This window comes from Sparus aurata, chromosome 12, assembly GCF_900880675.1.
Source record: "Sparus aurata chromosome 12, fSpaAur1.1, whole genome shotgun sequence".
Lineage (NCBI taxonomy): Eukaryota > Metazoa > Chordata > Actinopteri > Spariformes > Sparidae > Sparus > Sparus aurata.
In genome coordinates this window covers 9,792,417-9,808,557 of record NC_044198.1, presented here as the reverse complement: position 1 = coordinate 9,808,557, position 16,141 = coordinate 9,792,417, and the positions used below count along the sequence as shown (strand labels likewise).

Below are 16,141 nucleotides of genomic sequence, written 5' to 3'. Positions count from 1 at the left end.
AGCTTCTTGAATGTGAATTGTCCATTGGTTTCTTTACTCCTCCTCAACAGTAATCTAAATATCTTTCAGCTGTGGACAAAACAAAACCTCAAAACAAGTCTGAGGTTCTTCATCAGGCTTTGGATAATAATAATTATTTTTATGCATCCTTTCTTCTTTTTTAAAACCATTGTCTAAAATGTTGTGAACCAAACAGCTAATCAATTAATTGTGAAAATGACTGACGGATGAATTGATAATGAAAATAACTGGACATATATCACCTCAAGCTCTCCATCCCCATCCCAAAACTTTAAAGACTGACCAGAAAACAAGAATGTTTAATCTGAGTCCTATTGACAGTATGGTGAGGGCCCATGATGCATTAGATTCGTTAAAACACAACCGCAGTGCATAAATAAGTGATTAAAGTCCTTTTTAAAAATGGATTAGACTATTGATATGTTGGACTGCTGAACTACTGAACAGGCCTAAATATTTAATGTTTGACTGATCGAAGTTGAAAAAGGCCATAACTGGACATCTGAATAATTAACAGTGTTATTTGAAGTCCTCTGAACAAAGAAAGGGCTTCTAACCCAATCTCTGGCATTTACTCTATTTAAATGACGTCTTAATAATAACGGCCGCACTTTGGTCATTTTCTAGTGCTCACGGCGAAGGGTGGCCTCGACAGCCCCCCTCCCCCACCCCCAGAATGACTCTCAACGGCCGTTAATAAAAAATAATCACAAGACCAGATGAATTAGTGGCTGGATTCTTATAATAAGACAGACGTCAGTAAGTAGCCTATTGTCACATTATTTATTCCAATGTATTTATAGATATATTTCTAGTAGATTGTACATTTCTTATATTTTTATTCCATTTTTATTGTTCTTGCTTATATGGCGTTTCTATTTTTCTGCACATTTTCCAAGACTTTTGAATAGGCACAGCTGTAACTCATGCAATTTCCCCTCGGGAATCAATCAAGTATTTCTGATTCTGATCCTGATTAAAGTGGATTTTTATCTACCACTCTGACATTTATGTTTTGACTATATACTCTCCACTGTGATGGAGGTGTGGATGCATCATGCTGAATCATGCACTGAATCATATCAAGAAATACGTTTATATCTAATTTATAGGGACCAAAGCAGAACCCCCCTCACAGACAGAGGATTTCCTATTGGCGGCGTCTTGCAGTTCCTCCTCTGACCTGTAGGTGGCAGCAAAGCGCCGCCGAGCGTCAACACTACAACAAAAGCCGGCAGAAGTAGTGCGAGCCTGACGGATAGATAAGTGATGCAGGGACATGGGGTGAGTACCGTGATATTTATCAACCGGTTGACGAGAAAATGACTTAGAGACACTTGAGTTAACCGAAATGCAACGGCATTACACCGTGACTGTAACAGTTCCGTGTCATGTTGTGTAATTCAATAATTTTAGCAGAGCTAATCGTGACAGCTTGCCGTCCGCCTACACAAAGCGTATCTCTCGCTGTCACTATTAGCCTGTTAGCTCCTAGCTAGCTGGCTGGGCTAGCTGTCATCGGCGGCGCTGTAGCCTGTAGCTAACGTTCTCATCTTCATATTCTTCTGGAACATGTGAATGATTATGACCACAGTTAAGCGCGGCTGACGTTACGACAGATAACCAGGGAGCTGCTCAGCGGGAGTATAAAAATAACTAGCCAATTAAATTTTTATACTCGGGAGCATGAAAACGTACGATGTGTTTTTCTGAAGCCAGAGACTGTAACGTTCGGATGGATTCGGGTAGATGCCATTAGAAGCTGTCCTACATTTCACTCAGTGACATGAGAGACAGAGACCTATTTTTATACTCCCTCCGGTTTCAGAAGGCTACAGGAACAGCAGCATCCGAAATGAACACGCTGTGTTTGAATGAGAGGAGCCACATTACGAATGTTGTCTCAGGCTTCCTGTGGTCCTTTGTCCGTGGACCAGTGCACTTTAAACAGGGTGTCTCTCAGAATCCAACCTTTAGAGGAGGACTGCTGTGAACTCATGCAGTGCATTTTAAATTTGCAATCCAAGTGTCTTTTTTTCAATATATATTTGTGGAGATACAATGCCTCATTGAAATCCAAATGATGGGGAATTTTATCTGTGATCATTTTTGATCCGAGAGATGACAGTGGGACGGATGAGACTTCTATGTTTGATTTCACAACATAAGATTTGTGTTATTGTATAGCCACTGTTGTAATCACACGCGCAATATATATCAGTTATGTGTATCAGCACAGTTCAATCTAGTGAATGAAGTGAAGAAAATGTTTATTGCGGCAGATGAGATGCGATGGAGTCCTGTCAGAAAGTCTCTGGCGCTCACACTCTACATGGAGATTTCACAATCAAAGTGTGAGCAGCAGGAAGACCCCCCCCCCCCCCCCCCCCCCCCCCCAGAGTCCAGACTGGTGGTGGATGGTGACTCTTGTGAGACAGATGGGCTGATAAAACCATGAAGCTAGTGAATCTGCGAATACTGGGCTGTGATGGGGAGGCGGAGGGTGTGCACAAAAAAACGGCAGCATGAATGAACTGGAGGCAGGAGACAGTCGTATTTTAAAAAGACAGCAGCGAGGTGATGGGCTAACAGTGAGGGTGCGTCGCTGTGCCAGTGGGCGGATGTGACCGGCTCATGTGAGCAGCTGATATAAACTGATGGCCTCTTTTCAGAGGAGTGAATGAAAGGATGGTGGGAGAAATAAACCAAGGACTGAGCTACGACAGAGTAGTCTTCCTGTCTCGTCCTAGGAAGTTCTACTCATATAGAACTTGTATCCATTGACATCCATCACAGAAGGTTTTGCATTTTTACAAGGTGTTCAAACTTAGAAATTCCAGTTCGCTGACAGCACACCAGCTGCCCTCTCACTCATCCCTCTCACTCGTCTTTCATGTTGTTTCCTGCTCTTCCTCACCCCACGTCCCTTCTTCTCTTTCAACTCCTCTCATTAATCCCTCTCCTCCCTTCCTCCTCCAGTCTACCTGACTCGTGCTGACGTTCACTGGCGATTGGCCCCCACAGCCATCTGTCAACATGCAAGGATTCTACTCCAAGCTTGACTCCTCCCCCTCCTCGTCCCCGTTACTGGGGGTGGGCATGGGGCGAGAGGGTGCTGTGCCCCTCAGCCTGGCAGTGGAGACGGAGAAAGCTCAGGCCCTCCTACAGACATTCAGCTCCGCCTCTCTGCTGGCGTCCGCAGGACTCGGGATGTTCTGCGTGGTGGCTGACCACGCCCTCCAGCTGTCGGTCATCCAGAATCATCTGTGGCTGCGCGCCGCCTTGGACAACGCCACGCACGGATTGGTGGGGCTGTGGTCGTGGGCCGTTGTTATCGGACTGAGGAAAAAGAGCGACCTGTATGAGGTGCTGCTGGCCGGCCTGCTGGCTTCAATCATAGACCTGGACCACTTCTACATGGCTGGATCGCTGTCACTCAAGGTAAGAAGTGCACTCTTGCTGAGAGGTCTTACTCACAGTTATTAAGTCTAGGCTTGAAGAAAGGCCAGGTTCACTTTTCTTAAGACAGACTGCTTTCTGTGTGGTCAGATTTGTTGTGGCAGAATTTTACGAGGCTAAAGCAGAATAAACATGAGAATAAAAACCAAAAATGAGATTTAAAAACATGACTTTCTGCATTGTAATGATTTTACTGCACATCGTTGCACAGTGAAAAGAGAGTCTGTCAGTGTTTGAACAGAGAGGGAAGTCCTTTGTGTGATGATGTGTGGTGCTTCTACTAAAAGAGGACAAGAAAACAACACCAGAGAGAATGGAATTCTGAATTATTCATTTTTTTCAACCAATCTCTTCTTCTGTCATAAAGAAGCAGTGTTAGGACAGATGCAGACCGCTTTTACATACTGTGCATTCTTTGGAAACATGTTAAATTACCTTTATAACGGCTTTTGTTACATTACAAGGTGGTTAGGTTAAGTTTCAAGTCAAAGTTATATGGAGCAGCGATACTGTGTCTCATTGTATAAATCGCAATCCCCTGAACAAATAATCCCTTGTAATCCACTTCTGATGATAAGATTGAATGATACATAATGGGATAATGTTTGTTGTTCAGTTAGAAGTGCCTTTTAAAATTTAACAGAAAAACCAAGAACATTTCTTATCGGTAGCCGGGCTGCAACTAACGATTCCGTTAATTTAGGGATGGGACAAATTAGGTTGTGTAAGATTATAAAATCTGGTTGAAGATTTTATTCTGCATCACAATAATGACACTCACACAAGATGAATCGATTGTGGCAAATTTTTTATCATCATTTTATCATCAACCAGGACTATCCTCACAAAAACTATTCATCTTGATAATTTACAGTCCTACGATTTAAATTAGAAGAATTAAAAACATTTGTTTCTGTACATAATGTGAACTGAAGTTATTCCAGGATGTTTTTGGTGTCATTTTAACAGTTTCAAACATGAGCTTGATGATTATAGTAATAATATTATGAGTCGCACTTTTTTGGCCACGATAATCCTGACATGAAAGTTTCATATCTTCCCACAACTACATTAATCAGAAATTGATCTGCCCAGTATTTTCAAGGGTTAACACTGAATCGTTCAATCTATAATAAATTGCTTCTTTGTGCAACCAACAGTGCAAAACCCAAACAGTCTTTATTTATCATCATAAATCCTCACATTTAAGAAGCTGAAACCAGCAAATGTTTGACATGATGGCTAAAACGATCAATCGATTATCAAAATAGCCGGCGTGTGATACCCTTTGGATCAGTTAATCACTGCAGCTCTCATCAGCAGTGAGACAGACGGTCCTCACAGTCATATTATTGTGGAGTGTTGAATGATATTCTGCTGAAGGAGATTGTCTCTGTCCCTCCAGGCTGCCGTCTCGCTCCCTCAGCGTCCTCCGCTTCACTGCTCCTCTCTCATCCCCGTCCTCTGCCTCTCGCTCCGCTTCCTCATGTGGATCGGGCGCCTCAAAGACGCTTGGTGCTCCCTGCCGTGGATGCTTTTCATTTCCATGGCGACGCACCACGTGCGGGACGCCGTGCGCCACGGCCTGTGGGTGTGTCCTTTCGGCAACACGGCGCCGCTGCCCTACTGGCTGTACGTCAGCACCACGGCGACGCTTCCTCACCTCTGCTCTGTGCTCATGTACCTGACGGGAACCAGGGATGTGATCTCTACGAAACACGGGGTGGCCATCGACGTTTAGACGTCGCAGACTCAACAGCGACATCGGATGCTGATCTATGTTGGACCAAAAAGTTTTCTGAAACAACTTTTAAGATACTTGAATTTACTGGAGTAATCGGCTGTGGTACTGTAACAGTGAGACTTGATAAAATATGCTGAAAGAGTTTAAGCAAAGAGAAGAGTCAGCTAAAAATCTGAACGTCCTTGTCGTGAGGACAGGAGACGCCCTATATGTTGATGTAAAACAAAGTGTGATTCGTCTGTTGACATGTGGGTTTCATGGATGGAGACGGCTGTAAATTAACATATTAGCTTTTTTTAAAATGATGAACGTTCCAGTCTGAGTGCCAATCATGGATGTGTTATTCTGAGGTTCTGGAGAAGCATCAGGATTCTGCCCACTCATCTCTCTGAGAACTTTAAATGTTTAAGGAGTGACCCTTTAAAGCTTGATCTATCGCTCTGCAGAGGCCTGCCTGCTCCGTGTTCATCCTCCCAAACCCTTAGGACAGACCCGACACTCCACCTCCACCTATCACACGGGAGTTCATGTCCTCTCTCGGCCACCGTCACAATCACGTCCTCGTCTTAAGAACACTCAAGGAAAAGTCAACCAAAGGTCATCCACGGGCTGCGTTGTTACCGGCCTCACTCTCATCCAACAGTATGTTAAAACTTTTATTCCGCTATGCATTAAATCCATCTGCCGCAGTAATGAAATGAAATGTATAATACATTCATCGTAGAGTTAGTTTTAGGCCTCCCTGCCGCCTCAGCAGACTCTCATGTTGCTGCTTGGATGAACCGTACTGTTCAGTCAAGATGAACTTTTTCCTTTTATAAGACACTTTTTTTGCAAGTCTGAGTTTTCAGTGGAAACCACGTCAGCTGCGGTTGTGGTTATGGATCAGGATAACGCGGCAACATCTTCACACGGCATCGCTATTGATGGAGTCCAGCTGACTGAAGAACGGCGGCAGAACTGCGCCTACAGCGGGGCGACAGTGTGCGAGTCACAAGCAGTAGGAATGATCACTTTTACATCACAGTTTCATTTGGGCTGAAACGATTTCTGAAATTGTGATGATGTAACACTCTCAAACAAACAAAACTAACAAACATCTTTTCTCACATCTGGAATAAGATTTCTAAGTCCCGAGCATCTCTGCAGCTCTACAGAATTTCAGTACGATGGTGTATGTGACCTTTGTCTAAAAAACGTGCAGCTTCTTGCGATTTGAATATTACTCGTATTATATCAACATATTGTGATTTTGATCCTAGTTAATCCTGCTTTAACTGTTAAGGTTTGGATGAGCTGCTCAGACACAGATCATCCAAAACACCAGGTCCGTTGTTTAAAGGGGAATCGACCTCGACAGAGAGAAGTATTCCACCTCTGACTGACCCTGTACAGTTCATATTGTCTTTGTTTTTTGTTTTCTTTTATTCCTGCCGATGTACAAAAGACAGAAACCTGCTTTTATTTTTTACAGTCGTACACAGAGTAAAGGTTTTACACATTCACGTGACTGGATTTGGATTGAGATGATGCATCAGAAGCAAATGAAACGAAATGATGAGATGATTTTTGTATTTTTTAAACGTCGGTGATGTGTCCCAAGTGACCTTTTCTGTTTTACACCAAACATGGAAAGGATAAGGGAAGTAGAAAGATGCTGGATTCTTCTTCTTCTTGTTTTTCTTAAACAAACTCAAGGGAATGACATGTTCAATACTGTGTCCATCTTCATATGAACAGAAATATAAACCGGAGAAAATGCAATTGCTACATTTAACTCGCTGATCCACTGCTGTATTTTTCTTTACGAGCTGTTTGTTCGTCCACTAAGACGCAGAACGTTGAAACTCCTCAGTGGAAGGAGGAAGTCGTCACCTCACTGCTGTCGGTGTAGATGATCACACACATTTATTCCATAACTGTATCATATTTGATCTGCTGCCTGATAACATGTTGTAATAGAGTGGATAGTGGATTTTAATAGGTTTTTAGGAACATATGATGGTAATCTGAATGTAATTGACATGGTTTGAGTATAAGAGGGACGGTGGTGATGGACGGGAACAGCTGGGACACACTTTGGTTTAAAATATCCGCTAAAACAAACACATTATTTAAATCTGAGTTTTTATATGTATGTATCTGCAGATGGTGAAGGTTGTAATGACGCTTGTTGTCCACTAGGTGGCTACAGTGAGCTGTAAGGATTCACAGTTTAACAATTGCAGTGTGCTGTAGAAAAAGGGGGAAGAAAAAAAAAAGGTCCTAGTACAAATAACTTTAATTCTGTATTTTATTTGTTTAGGTGTCTGTGTGTTGCTGCTATTGCACTTTTGATTTGTGTTTTATTTATTCAGAAAACCTCTCTGAAGGTGCAGAGAACGGATTGGAAGCGCCGCACCACACCTCTGTAACAGGAAGTGAATTTTAAAGAAGTGTCTGCGGGCCCCTTTGAGTTGAGCTGCTTATGTTTACATTGTGACCTTCATCAATGCAATATTATGTTGAATTTTGCACATTTTAAGTTCTTTTCCAGTCCAATTGATTTCTATTTGTTAAAAATATTTTTGACATTTTTTTTTTTTATTTAAATATAAGTCAGATAGTAACAAGATAGTTTTAATGTCGTGTTCCTTTTTATCTCAATAAAATATATCCTGTACATATATTCTGTTTTTGTAAATCAATACATTTTCTCATGTATAAGCTGTACTTCAGAATACTCTAAATGAATTGAATAGAGCAGTTTGAAGATATTGCACCCCGGCAACATCGTCAGTACAGACAGACGGACTTGTTCTGTGAGACTCTGACTCATTTCTTGTAACTAGATAGCTGATTGCCATGGGAGGGTAAATGGACTGACTGAGATGTGTTCTGTAGGAGGGGACGTGCTTTTTAACATGTTCCTTTTGAGTTCACTTGTCAGAAGGAAAAAAAAAAATAAATAGTGCAGCACAGTGCAAACAGCTGACAGTGAGGTCTTATCAGTGTTTAGCCGGCTTTAATTTTAGCAGCGGAGATAAGGTGAGTGTGTGTGATGTTGATGGAGTTTAATGAAGAGGGGGGAAAAAGGCTAGCGGTATGTTTGTTTTACTTTGTACCCTGTGTACATCTGCGGGTGACTGTGGAGGTTTAAACAAGACTATTTAACTTCTGAAATAAATCCTCTAATCGGGATGAAAAGTTTGATCATAGCGATAAAACCCTCCCTCACTCAGTTCTGTGCAGATAGTACTGTACTAGCTTGCAGATTTGTGACTCCTCACTTGCGCTAACTCTATCATACGTTTGAGCATGCCAACAATATACAGATGACAAGTTGATTTCATTACCAATACAACACATTTACTAGTTCAGCATACTGCTAGCTGTATTGTAGCTGCTACAGCCTCAATTGGTTTGGTAGGACTAGCATCTCATGGTGGCTAATGACAGCTAACTTGAGAAAGCTTTGCTGTGTCACTGATATAACTGCACTTCACTGACTTGACTTTTCTCTAAGTTTGTCCTCGTCTCGCCCATCCTTTAAAGGTGGCCACTGAATATGCTACGCCACTGTTGAACCCATGGATCCATTAAGGGACAATTTGGACACAGTGTTGGAGACGAAGGATCATCCTCATGAGAGCAGCTCAGTGACGCATTAATTCAACCTCCGAGGTCTCAAATTCCCAGAATATTCCGCACAGCTTCTGCATTTTGCAGCCTGTAGAGCCCGCTCACTGGAGACGTACGCCGGCCAATATTCCAAATGTTACTTGACTAAATCAATAGTCAAACAAGTCGTTTCATGCTTAAAAAGATGTATCCACCGTTTTACAGCCGCCTCTTTCAATATAAGCTTGGGGAGGAAATTTACTTTTCGGGCCTGCATGCCAAACACCAAAGGTTTCAATTACAAAGTGTGGCCTTCAACGATTTTCCTGGGGATTTGGGTTGAAACATGGCGGTGCAGCATGGCGAATATGAATGTTCTCTTAGCAGATAGCCTTTGAAAGCCTAATAAAACAGTTCTTATTTTCAGGAGATTATACCCGAAACCATACACGCTGAACCTTTACAGAAATGGTTTAACAGTGAACCAAAAGAAAAGTACCTTGTCTGACATGTTTCCAACCTGTGGTCTAGTCCCACTTACTCTCGATCACAGAAACGGACTATAAAGAATCTTGTGACATGAGCAGAAACTGGACGTGTGATCTACTCTGCGATTGCAACTTTTGGCTGCGGAGACCACTGTAAGGGCAAAAGTCACATGTCCCCACTTATCAGCAGGAGCTGTTAACCGCACTTTGGCCGAGGACTTGTATCGGGTCTCTATCAAAGGCACTGTGCTGAACCATCGCTGCTAATTGGGAATATCCTGAGCACAGCAGGAAGGAAGCGTTTAGCCCGAGTCAGAGGTTCCACTGCGCCGCATGCAAGTTACATAGAGTTTAGTTTTCACTGTCCTCTCCATTGTTCTCCGGGCCAGTGCTTACTTTTTAGACCACCTGACACAATGAAGCGAAAACATTCCTCGGCAAAGGTTTCCTCATCTACAAAGGCATCGGCGTGGTCCACCTCCCCATCGACCGACGGCGACCAGGAGCACAATAAACAATTCACTCCTGTCATTTTGAAACTTGGTCCTCTGAAGATGCTAAAGCATGACGACATGTTTGCGGTAAGGCAGCCAGAATACCAAGGCAATTCCCCTCCAGTCGAGCATCTTAAAAGACTCTTTCACAAAGACGACAAAAGCCAGTGTGAGGATTCGGGATTCATCGGAAAGCGTCACAATCAGATGGTGGAAACTTTCTAAAAAGAGACTGCAACGGGAAGCGACAGGCTTTAGGGGAAATTCGGTCAATTCTTGGACAATCGCAAGAGGTCATGTCAACTGGAACGTCATAAACTGAAGTGTTGGGTCTGTTAGCATTCATCACGAACGAGACGACCCATCAAAGACTCAACTGTCACCAAGAAGAGGAGGAAGAAGAAGGAGATGGACTAACTTGTTTCTGATGAAAACACAGGTGCACTTTAACTAAAAGAAGAATTGAAGCTATGGAAGTAAAGCTTGTGAACGACAAGGAGACTGATGTGTGATAAAATAGTATTTATTTCACAGACACATACAAGGACAGGAAGAAATAAAACAGCTTATGGTGATATCTGTCGAACACATTAAGCATTAAAAAAAAAAAAAAGGACTATGTACATCTGAGAATGGATGCCTGAGTGTAATTTGAGTTATAAGAACTGAAACCAACAGGCTCCACCTGCCATCACATACTGCAGAGGAACATAGAAAGACTGCGAATACCACAAGAACAGAGAAAACACCGCGAGAGTGAAACAGACAGGTGGCAGTCAGAGGTTACGTGTTACACAGAAGGACAACATGTCACAAATACAGGATGATGAAGAGACTGCACTCGTCCCACATGAAATTCTGATGATTTATAAAATCTGACCTTGTTGAATATATCATAAAAATCTTTTTTTACTGAGAGAGAAAAATATTTTCTGACTTTTGTTTTGCTGTTTAGACTGGAAAAATATTAACTTTGTTACTCTGGAAATCCTGCAATAGTGAGGAAAATTGCTCCCCTTATACTAGTTAAAGCACTCAGGGTTTTAATTTGTATTATGTTTTAAAATGACTTAAAGAGTTCTGCCGTATTAAACAGCTTGTAAAGTATTGTAAGTTACAATGAGCGAGCAGGTCATGTTACAGATGCTTTAAGCAGACCTTGAAGGTCTGGGAAGGCCTGGAAATATTAATGTAATTAAACTATAATGCACTGAAGGAAATTATTAGCAACTTTTTAAGATATTGACTACATTGTCATATGGATAAATCATTTGAAAAATAATTAATTTCAGAGAGCTTGGAGAAAGGTGCAGAATAAAAAAATATCTCTTCTCCTAAAAAACATATTTATGATTGTGAATTAATCATTTTAAAATGCTTGTTGGGTCCAAAATGATTGTTTTGGCTTGTTCCAGCTTCTAAAAACGTTTGTGAGCCATTCAAATCATGTTATGTATGCGTTTCCTCATCGATTAAAAGTCTCTGTAGTTGCCAGTTTGTTGGAGAAAAACTTGAAACTAAAAACAGAAACTAGAACATGTGGCGTTTACTTCTCTAACGTTAGCTAGTGTTAGCAATGTTCATGTTCGCTAGCTAGCATTAGCAACCGGACAATATGTTTAAAATAAAACTATCAATTCACAATCATTACAGTGTAAGCTAGTTAGCGTAACATTAACATTTACTAGCTAGGGTAAGCAATGTTAATAGCATTAACAACATTAGCTAGTCTAGTGCAACAAACTGGCAACCGCTTGAGCGAGCGGACTAGTTGAACAACAGACGTGCTTTCACCTTTATTATTTGGAGGATAAAAACAACCGAAGATTCAATCACCACTGGCCCATCCATCGCTAAATTCTAATTTTTAAACCCAGTTTGAAAGAATGAATAGCTGGGTGTCATTTGGATTGTTTAGGTTTTGTTAAAACTAAATTGCATATCATTTTTTTTTGTTTACACAAGCTCTAAAAAAAAGCCTGGCTCACACCCTCCTGATATCTATCTACACACATTTCTCTCCACTTTCAAACAGAAAGTTAAAGCTCTCTGTCAGATATAATTTGAAAATTAAACAGTTTTACTTTCTTGGTGAATGTTGCCATGGGAGTTCAAGAAGTGCTGAAAAAAAACAACAACCACTAATTCGTCTTTCATCTGACTGCTTAGAAATAAAGTTGAACACCAAAGTAAAACAAGTTGGACGAAGACGACATCAGTAAACACACTGTCCATACAGTAATCGTACAGTAACACAGCTTCATATAACTGGGTGGACAGACACAAATACACAAGGATGGGAAGGTTCTCCAGACATGGATTATCAGTCAACACATCTTTTCTGTGGGAAAATCTGGAATTATAGAAGGTACGGTTGAATATTTACGGTCATTTTCTCTGATTATATTTCTTATATTCCTTTTTTTTCCCAAATGGGTTTCATCATTGAAGTGTAAATAATACGATGAGCTGTAATAATTTGTCTATTACAAATCAAAACAAGACTTAGGAGTTAAACCATGTCTGCAAAACAATCCCAAAGAATATGTTTTTTTTTCTCTACATATAAACATCACTTATAATAACATACATCAAATGTTTTCTTTTTTTTTTTTTTAAAGTGTGATATACAATAATATACAAAAAAAGCTTCAATTGGATCCATGCATAATATGTGGAGCTAGCTTGAGAGAACATACAGTCGTCAAAACTGTTCTGGGAACAGTTGGACGTTGATGCACCTTGTGTTCCTGATACAAACTACTCAGTCGGTCAATCAATCAATCAATCAATTGGTTGATAAGTACACAGCTTTGGATCAACAGAGTGTCACCAAGAAACCAACAGAAAGAAATGTTTCAGTCTGCCAGGACACAAGGTTTGTAGATGCAGCTGTCGAAAGCCAAACTAAAACAGATGAAGTCGACTGGAGGTATTTTGGGGCTTTTCATACGGTTTGCACTGGCCGCCCAGAAATCATTCATTTTTCCAAGAGTCGGTGGGACGCAACACGCGAGTACAGTGAGCGAGAGTCGCTCTTGTCAATCGGTCGTGTTTGTGCTCATCTCATGTCCGCACCCACCAACCACACGCGCTCTGATTCAGCTACATTAACTCGGCGGCCATGAGAGAACTGACCGATAAGCGAAGGCTCCATGGACTCGTTCTCGCCATCGACCGCTACAATCACCATGTTCGGCTACACCGACACTGTGTTGCAGCTGCTCATTGCTACTGTATCTGTGGTTGATTTGTGTCAAACACCCACTGAAAAAAATGTAAGAAAAAAACTAAATGAAATAGAAAACGTAAAACATCATCACATTAATGCTTATTTATCTTAAGCTTCCGGGTGCGTTCTGCTTCTCTGGTCTTTAAAGTGGTGAACAGCAGCACGTTTACATAGCGACTGCCCACATCTGTCCCCGTCTACTGCGGAGGTGATTGTGAGCGCCGAGTCAGCCATGTGAAAAGATCCCCATGTCAAAGTTAGATGTGAGCTGAACGAGTACAAAGGCTCCATGTTGACCCACAGAGGCACTGACAACAAGACGTCAACAGTGTCTGCGAGACTGATGCCTTTTTAATTATTACTGTACTATTATATCTTTCTTATTATATTATATTTTCCTATTCTCATTACTCTTATCTGCAGGTCATATCAGTCTAATCGGAGATGAGTCTGTATGAACCACTGTGTAGTTTTATCATGTTAAAAAATGGGTTACAATAACTTTAATGATGCTGCAATGGCCTGAGTGCTGAAAATCAATAAAGTCAATGGGTGACAAACAACACTTTTGATTATCAAAGTTCAAACCCTGAAGCATGTGGAACTCTATTGAGTTTGTGCCGCTTTAATATTATTCGTCGTCTTCTGCCAGACCTCAAATTGCAGTGAGCCGGGACAGCCGGAGATGTAAAACGTGGCTCGATAACTGGAAACGATGTGCAAATGCTTACCGAGAAATAAGAACCCAGTTGGTCGGACTTGGAGCGATGATTAACACAAAACGCAAACTCGGATTTTGTCCAGTTGACAAAGTGGGGTGGAGGGAAGGGGAAATGTGTTATTATCGAAATTATTTTGTGCTCGGTCTCACGCATTTAGACTGAATTTAATTAGCTGAAGTGACTTTGCTCAACTCTGCAGAGCCTAAAACCCGCCGCCTCCTTCTGATGACCACGAAGGTTTGAACTCTGAATCGCCTCTAGATGATTTATTTGATTTAATGTTTTTATCATGAATCAACAGGCTGCCAAATATTTGCCGGTTTTGGCACCTCAAATGCGAGGATTTGCTGCTTTTCTCAGTTTACGATAAATTGTAGTAATCTGAAGATGTCAAAAACTGAATTTTCTCAATTTTCTAAAATTTTATTGAAAAAAATTTAGATTTACTGGTGATAATAATAACCATTTCAGTCCTACAGTAAGCATGTAGTAAGTTTGTTTGTCCAAAGACAAACTCTTCAAACATCATACTGTTCAGCTGTCTGTGAGCCATGTTGGTTTTAGTTGCTTCACACCCGCTGAAAAACGTGTTTTTGCTGACCTCCAGTGGTTTATCCTCTCGTTCTGTCCCAGTGATGTAAAGGTGTACACCTTGCGACATCACCGTTTGGTAACCGGTGCAACAAACTCGCCAAACCTCACCCCACCCATCGAAGGCATTCAACAGCATTCAACCACAGAAGACAGCAGAACGCTGATTTTCAGCCTGGTGTCAAGTTATTCTTTAAAGGTTGTTTGTGTGAATTTTAGGACAGAAATCAACTTTTCATACACTATTATCCCTGAATGAACAGTGTTTAATCTCTCTAAGAAACGCTGCTATATGACCTTTCATAAAAGTGACTTTAAAAGGAAGTTACTGGTGTTATTTGGAGTCTAGGCAGGAAAGCTAAAAACTGTGGTTTTTAATATCCTCTAGCTAAGAAAGTATTCATGTAATGTCATAATGCTGGTGGTTTGTGAAAGGCCAGTATCTCTTTTCTTATCTCTCTCTTTCTCTGCATGTGTGTCTGCCATGCACACACATTTAGGAACAGTGAATGGATGGACAGAAAGAGGTAAAACATAAGAAACTAAAGACATCAGACAACAAAAACGAGTATATCATGCAACATAAAATCACTTGCCTTAAATGAAATAAAGTCTACATAAACCCACCCACCCACCCTGGACCTTTTACTCCATATCCCTCCCTCAGGTTAGGAGCCAGTAACAGGTTGCCCCCTCAGCTGAGACCATAATGCCCGTAGTCGCTGCTTTGGCACCAGACACACACGGAGAGACTGGCAGAAGTGATGCTTCCTTCACAGCATTGAGTCGGTCGGTCAGTCGGTGTCATAACGGATGCACATGAATCTGTTACTTCTCACAACGAAGCAAAAACAAACAAACAAACAAAAGAACGCGAGGACATCTGGGTGAGAAAACTGATGAAAAACAAGTTGTCCCAGAAAAGTGTCTGTTCTCCTGTTTGGCAGCTGCACTTCCTGTCCTTACGGGTTTGCTAAAAAGTTCAAAGTTAAAAAAAAACTAAAAACCATCGCTCCTCTCCGGCGAGGCTGAGGAGTCAGTCCACGTGAAGCAGCATCGGTTGCGAGTGAACTCCTGACGCAGACTGAACTGCATTGAAGTTGCTGAAGTGAACATAGAGAAACAGATTAAGCTCTGTTTACTCTGCCCCTAGTGCATAAGGGTGGAGTCTGCTGATGCATTGTGGGTGGTGTCATTAGAAGTGTCCACTGAATACATCCAGGGATACCTCACAAAAAGGCACCCTTCAGTCAGCTAGTACACCCTACTCTGCAAGGTTCCTTTGTATACGTCAGTTTCTGTTGTCCTGGATGGACTGTGGCAGGTGCATTCTGGGTAGTGTAGTTGAGTATGTACGGCCAGCATGCTACAGTGGTGAAGGCAGAGGTTGACTCTCAGGAGGGAGCCCTAGAACGGGCCAATGAGGACAGGATGCTTGAAATCAACCTGAGAGAAGAAGGGAAGAAGGGAAGGAGGAGGAGAGGAGAGGAGAGGAGAGGAGAGGAGAGGAGAGGAGAGGAGAAAATGATGAAAAAAACAGTGAGAGTTTAAGAGGAAAAAAGAGAAATCATGAGAGTAGATGGAAGAAAATGGAAGAAAAAACGCAACTTTAAAAAACATAAATAAATCATAATGTAATTAAGCGCTGCCTGAAAAGCACAGATGTAAATAACAGAGCTGGATGGGAGATACGCAGGCATACTTACAGGGATGTAATCTATGAGTGTGTATGTTAGGCTTATAATCACAAGTTGGCTGGCTATCTGACGGCCTGTCTGAATGTTTATAGC

At 41.6% G+C, this 16,141-nt stretch overlaps 2 protein-coding genes across 2 annotated transcripts in view; one reads left to right on the top strand and one right to left on the bottom strand.

Annotated features, from left to right (window-relative positions):
• The first annotated feature begins 1,179 nt into the window (after nt 1-1,179).
• On the top strand, nt 1,180-7,892 carry tmem267 (transmembrane protein 267). Its single transcript, XM_030436663.1, has 3 exons — nt 1,180-1,305; nt 3,001-3,462; nt 4,886-7,892. Exons 2-3 carry the CDS (start codon nt 3,058-3,060, stop codon nt 5,219-5,221), a joined length of 741 nt encoding a protein of 246 aa, XP_030292523.1. The 5' UTR covers nt 1,180-1,305; nt 3,001-3,057; the 3' UTR covers nt 5,222-7,892.
• Nucleotides 7,893-10,313: 2,421 nt separating this feature from the next.
• The window catches only part of il11ra (interleukin 11 receptor subunit alpha), a 50,665-nt gene continuing 44,837 nt past the window's right edge, over nt 10,314-16,141 (bottom strand). The window contains exon 12 of the mRNA XM_030435883.1: nt 10,314-15,797. The gene's annotated coding sequence lies outside the window, so the exon portion shown is untranslated. The remainder of the gene's footprint in view (nt 15,798-16,141) is intronic.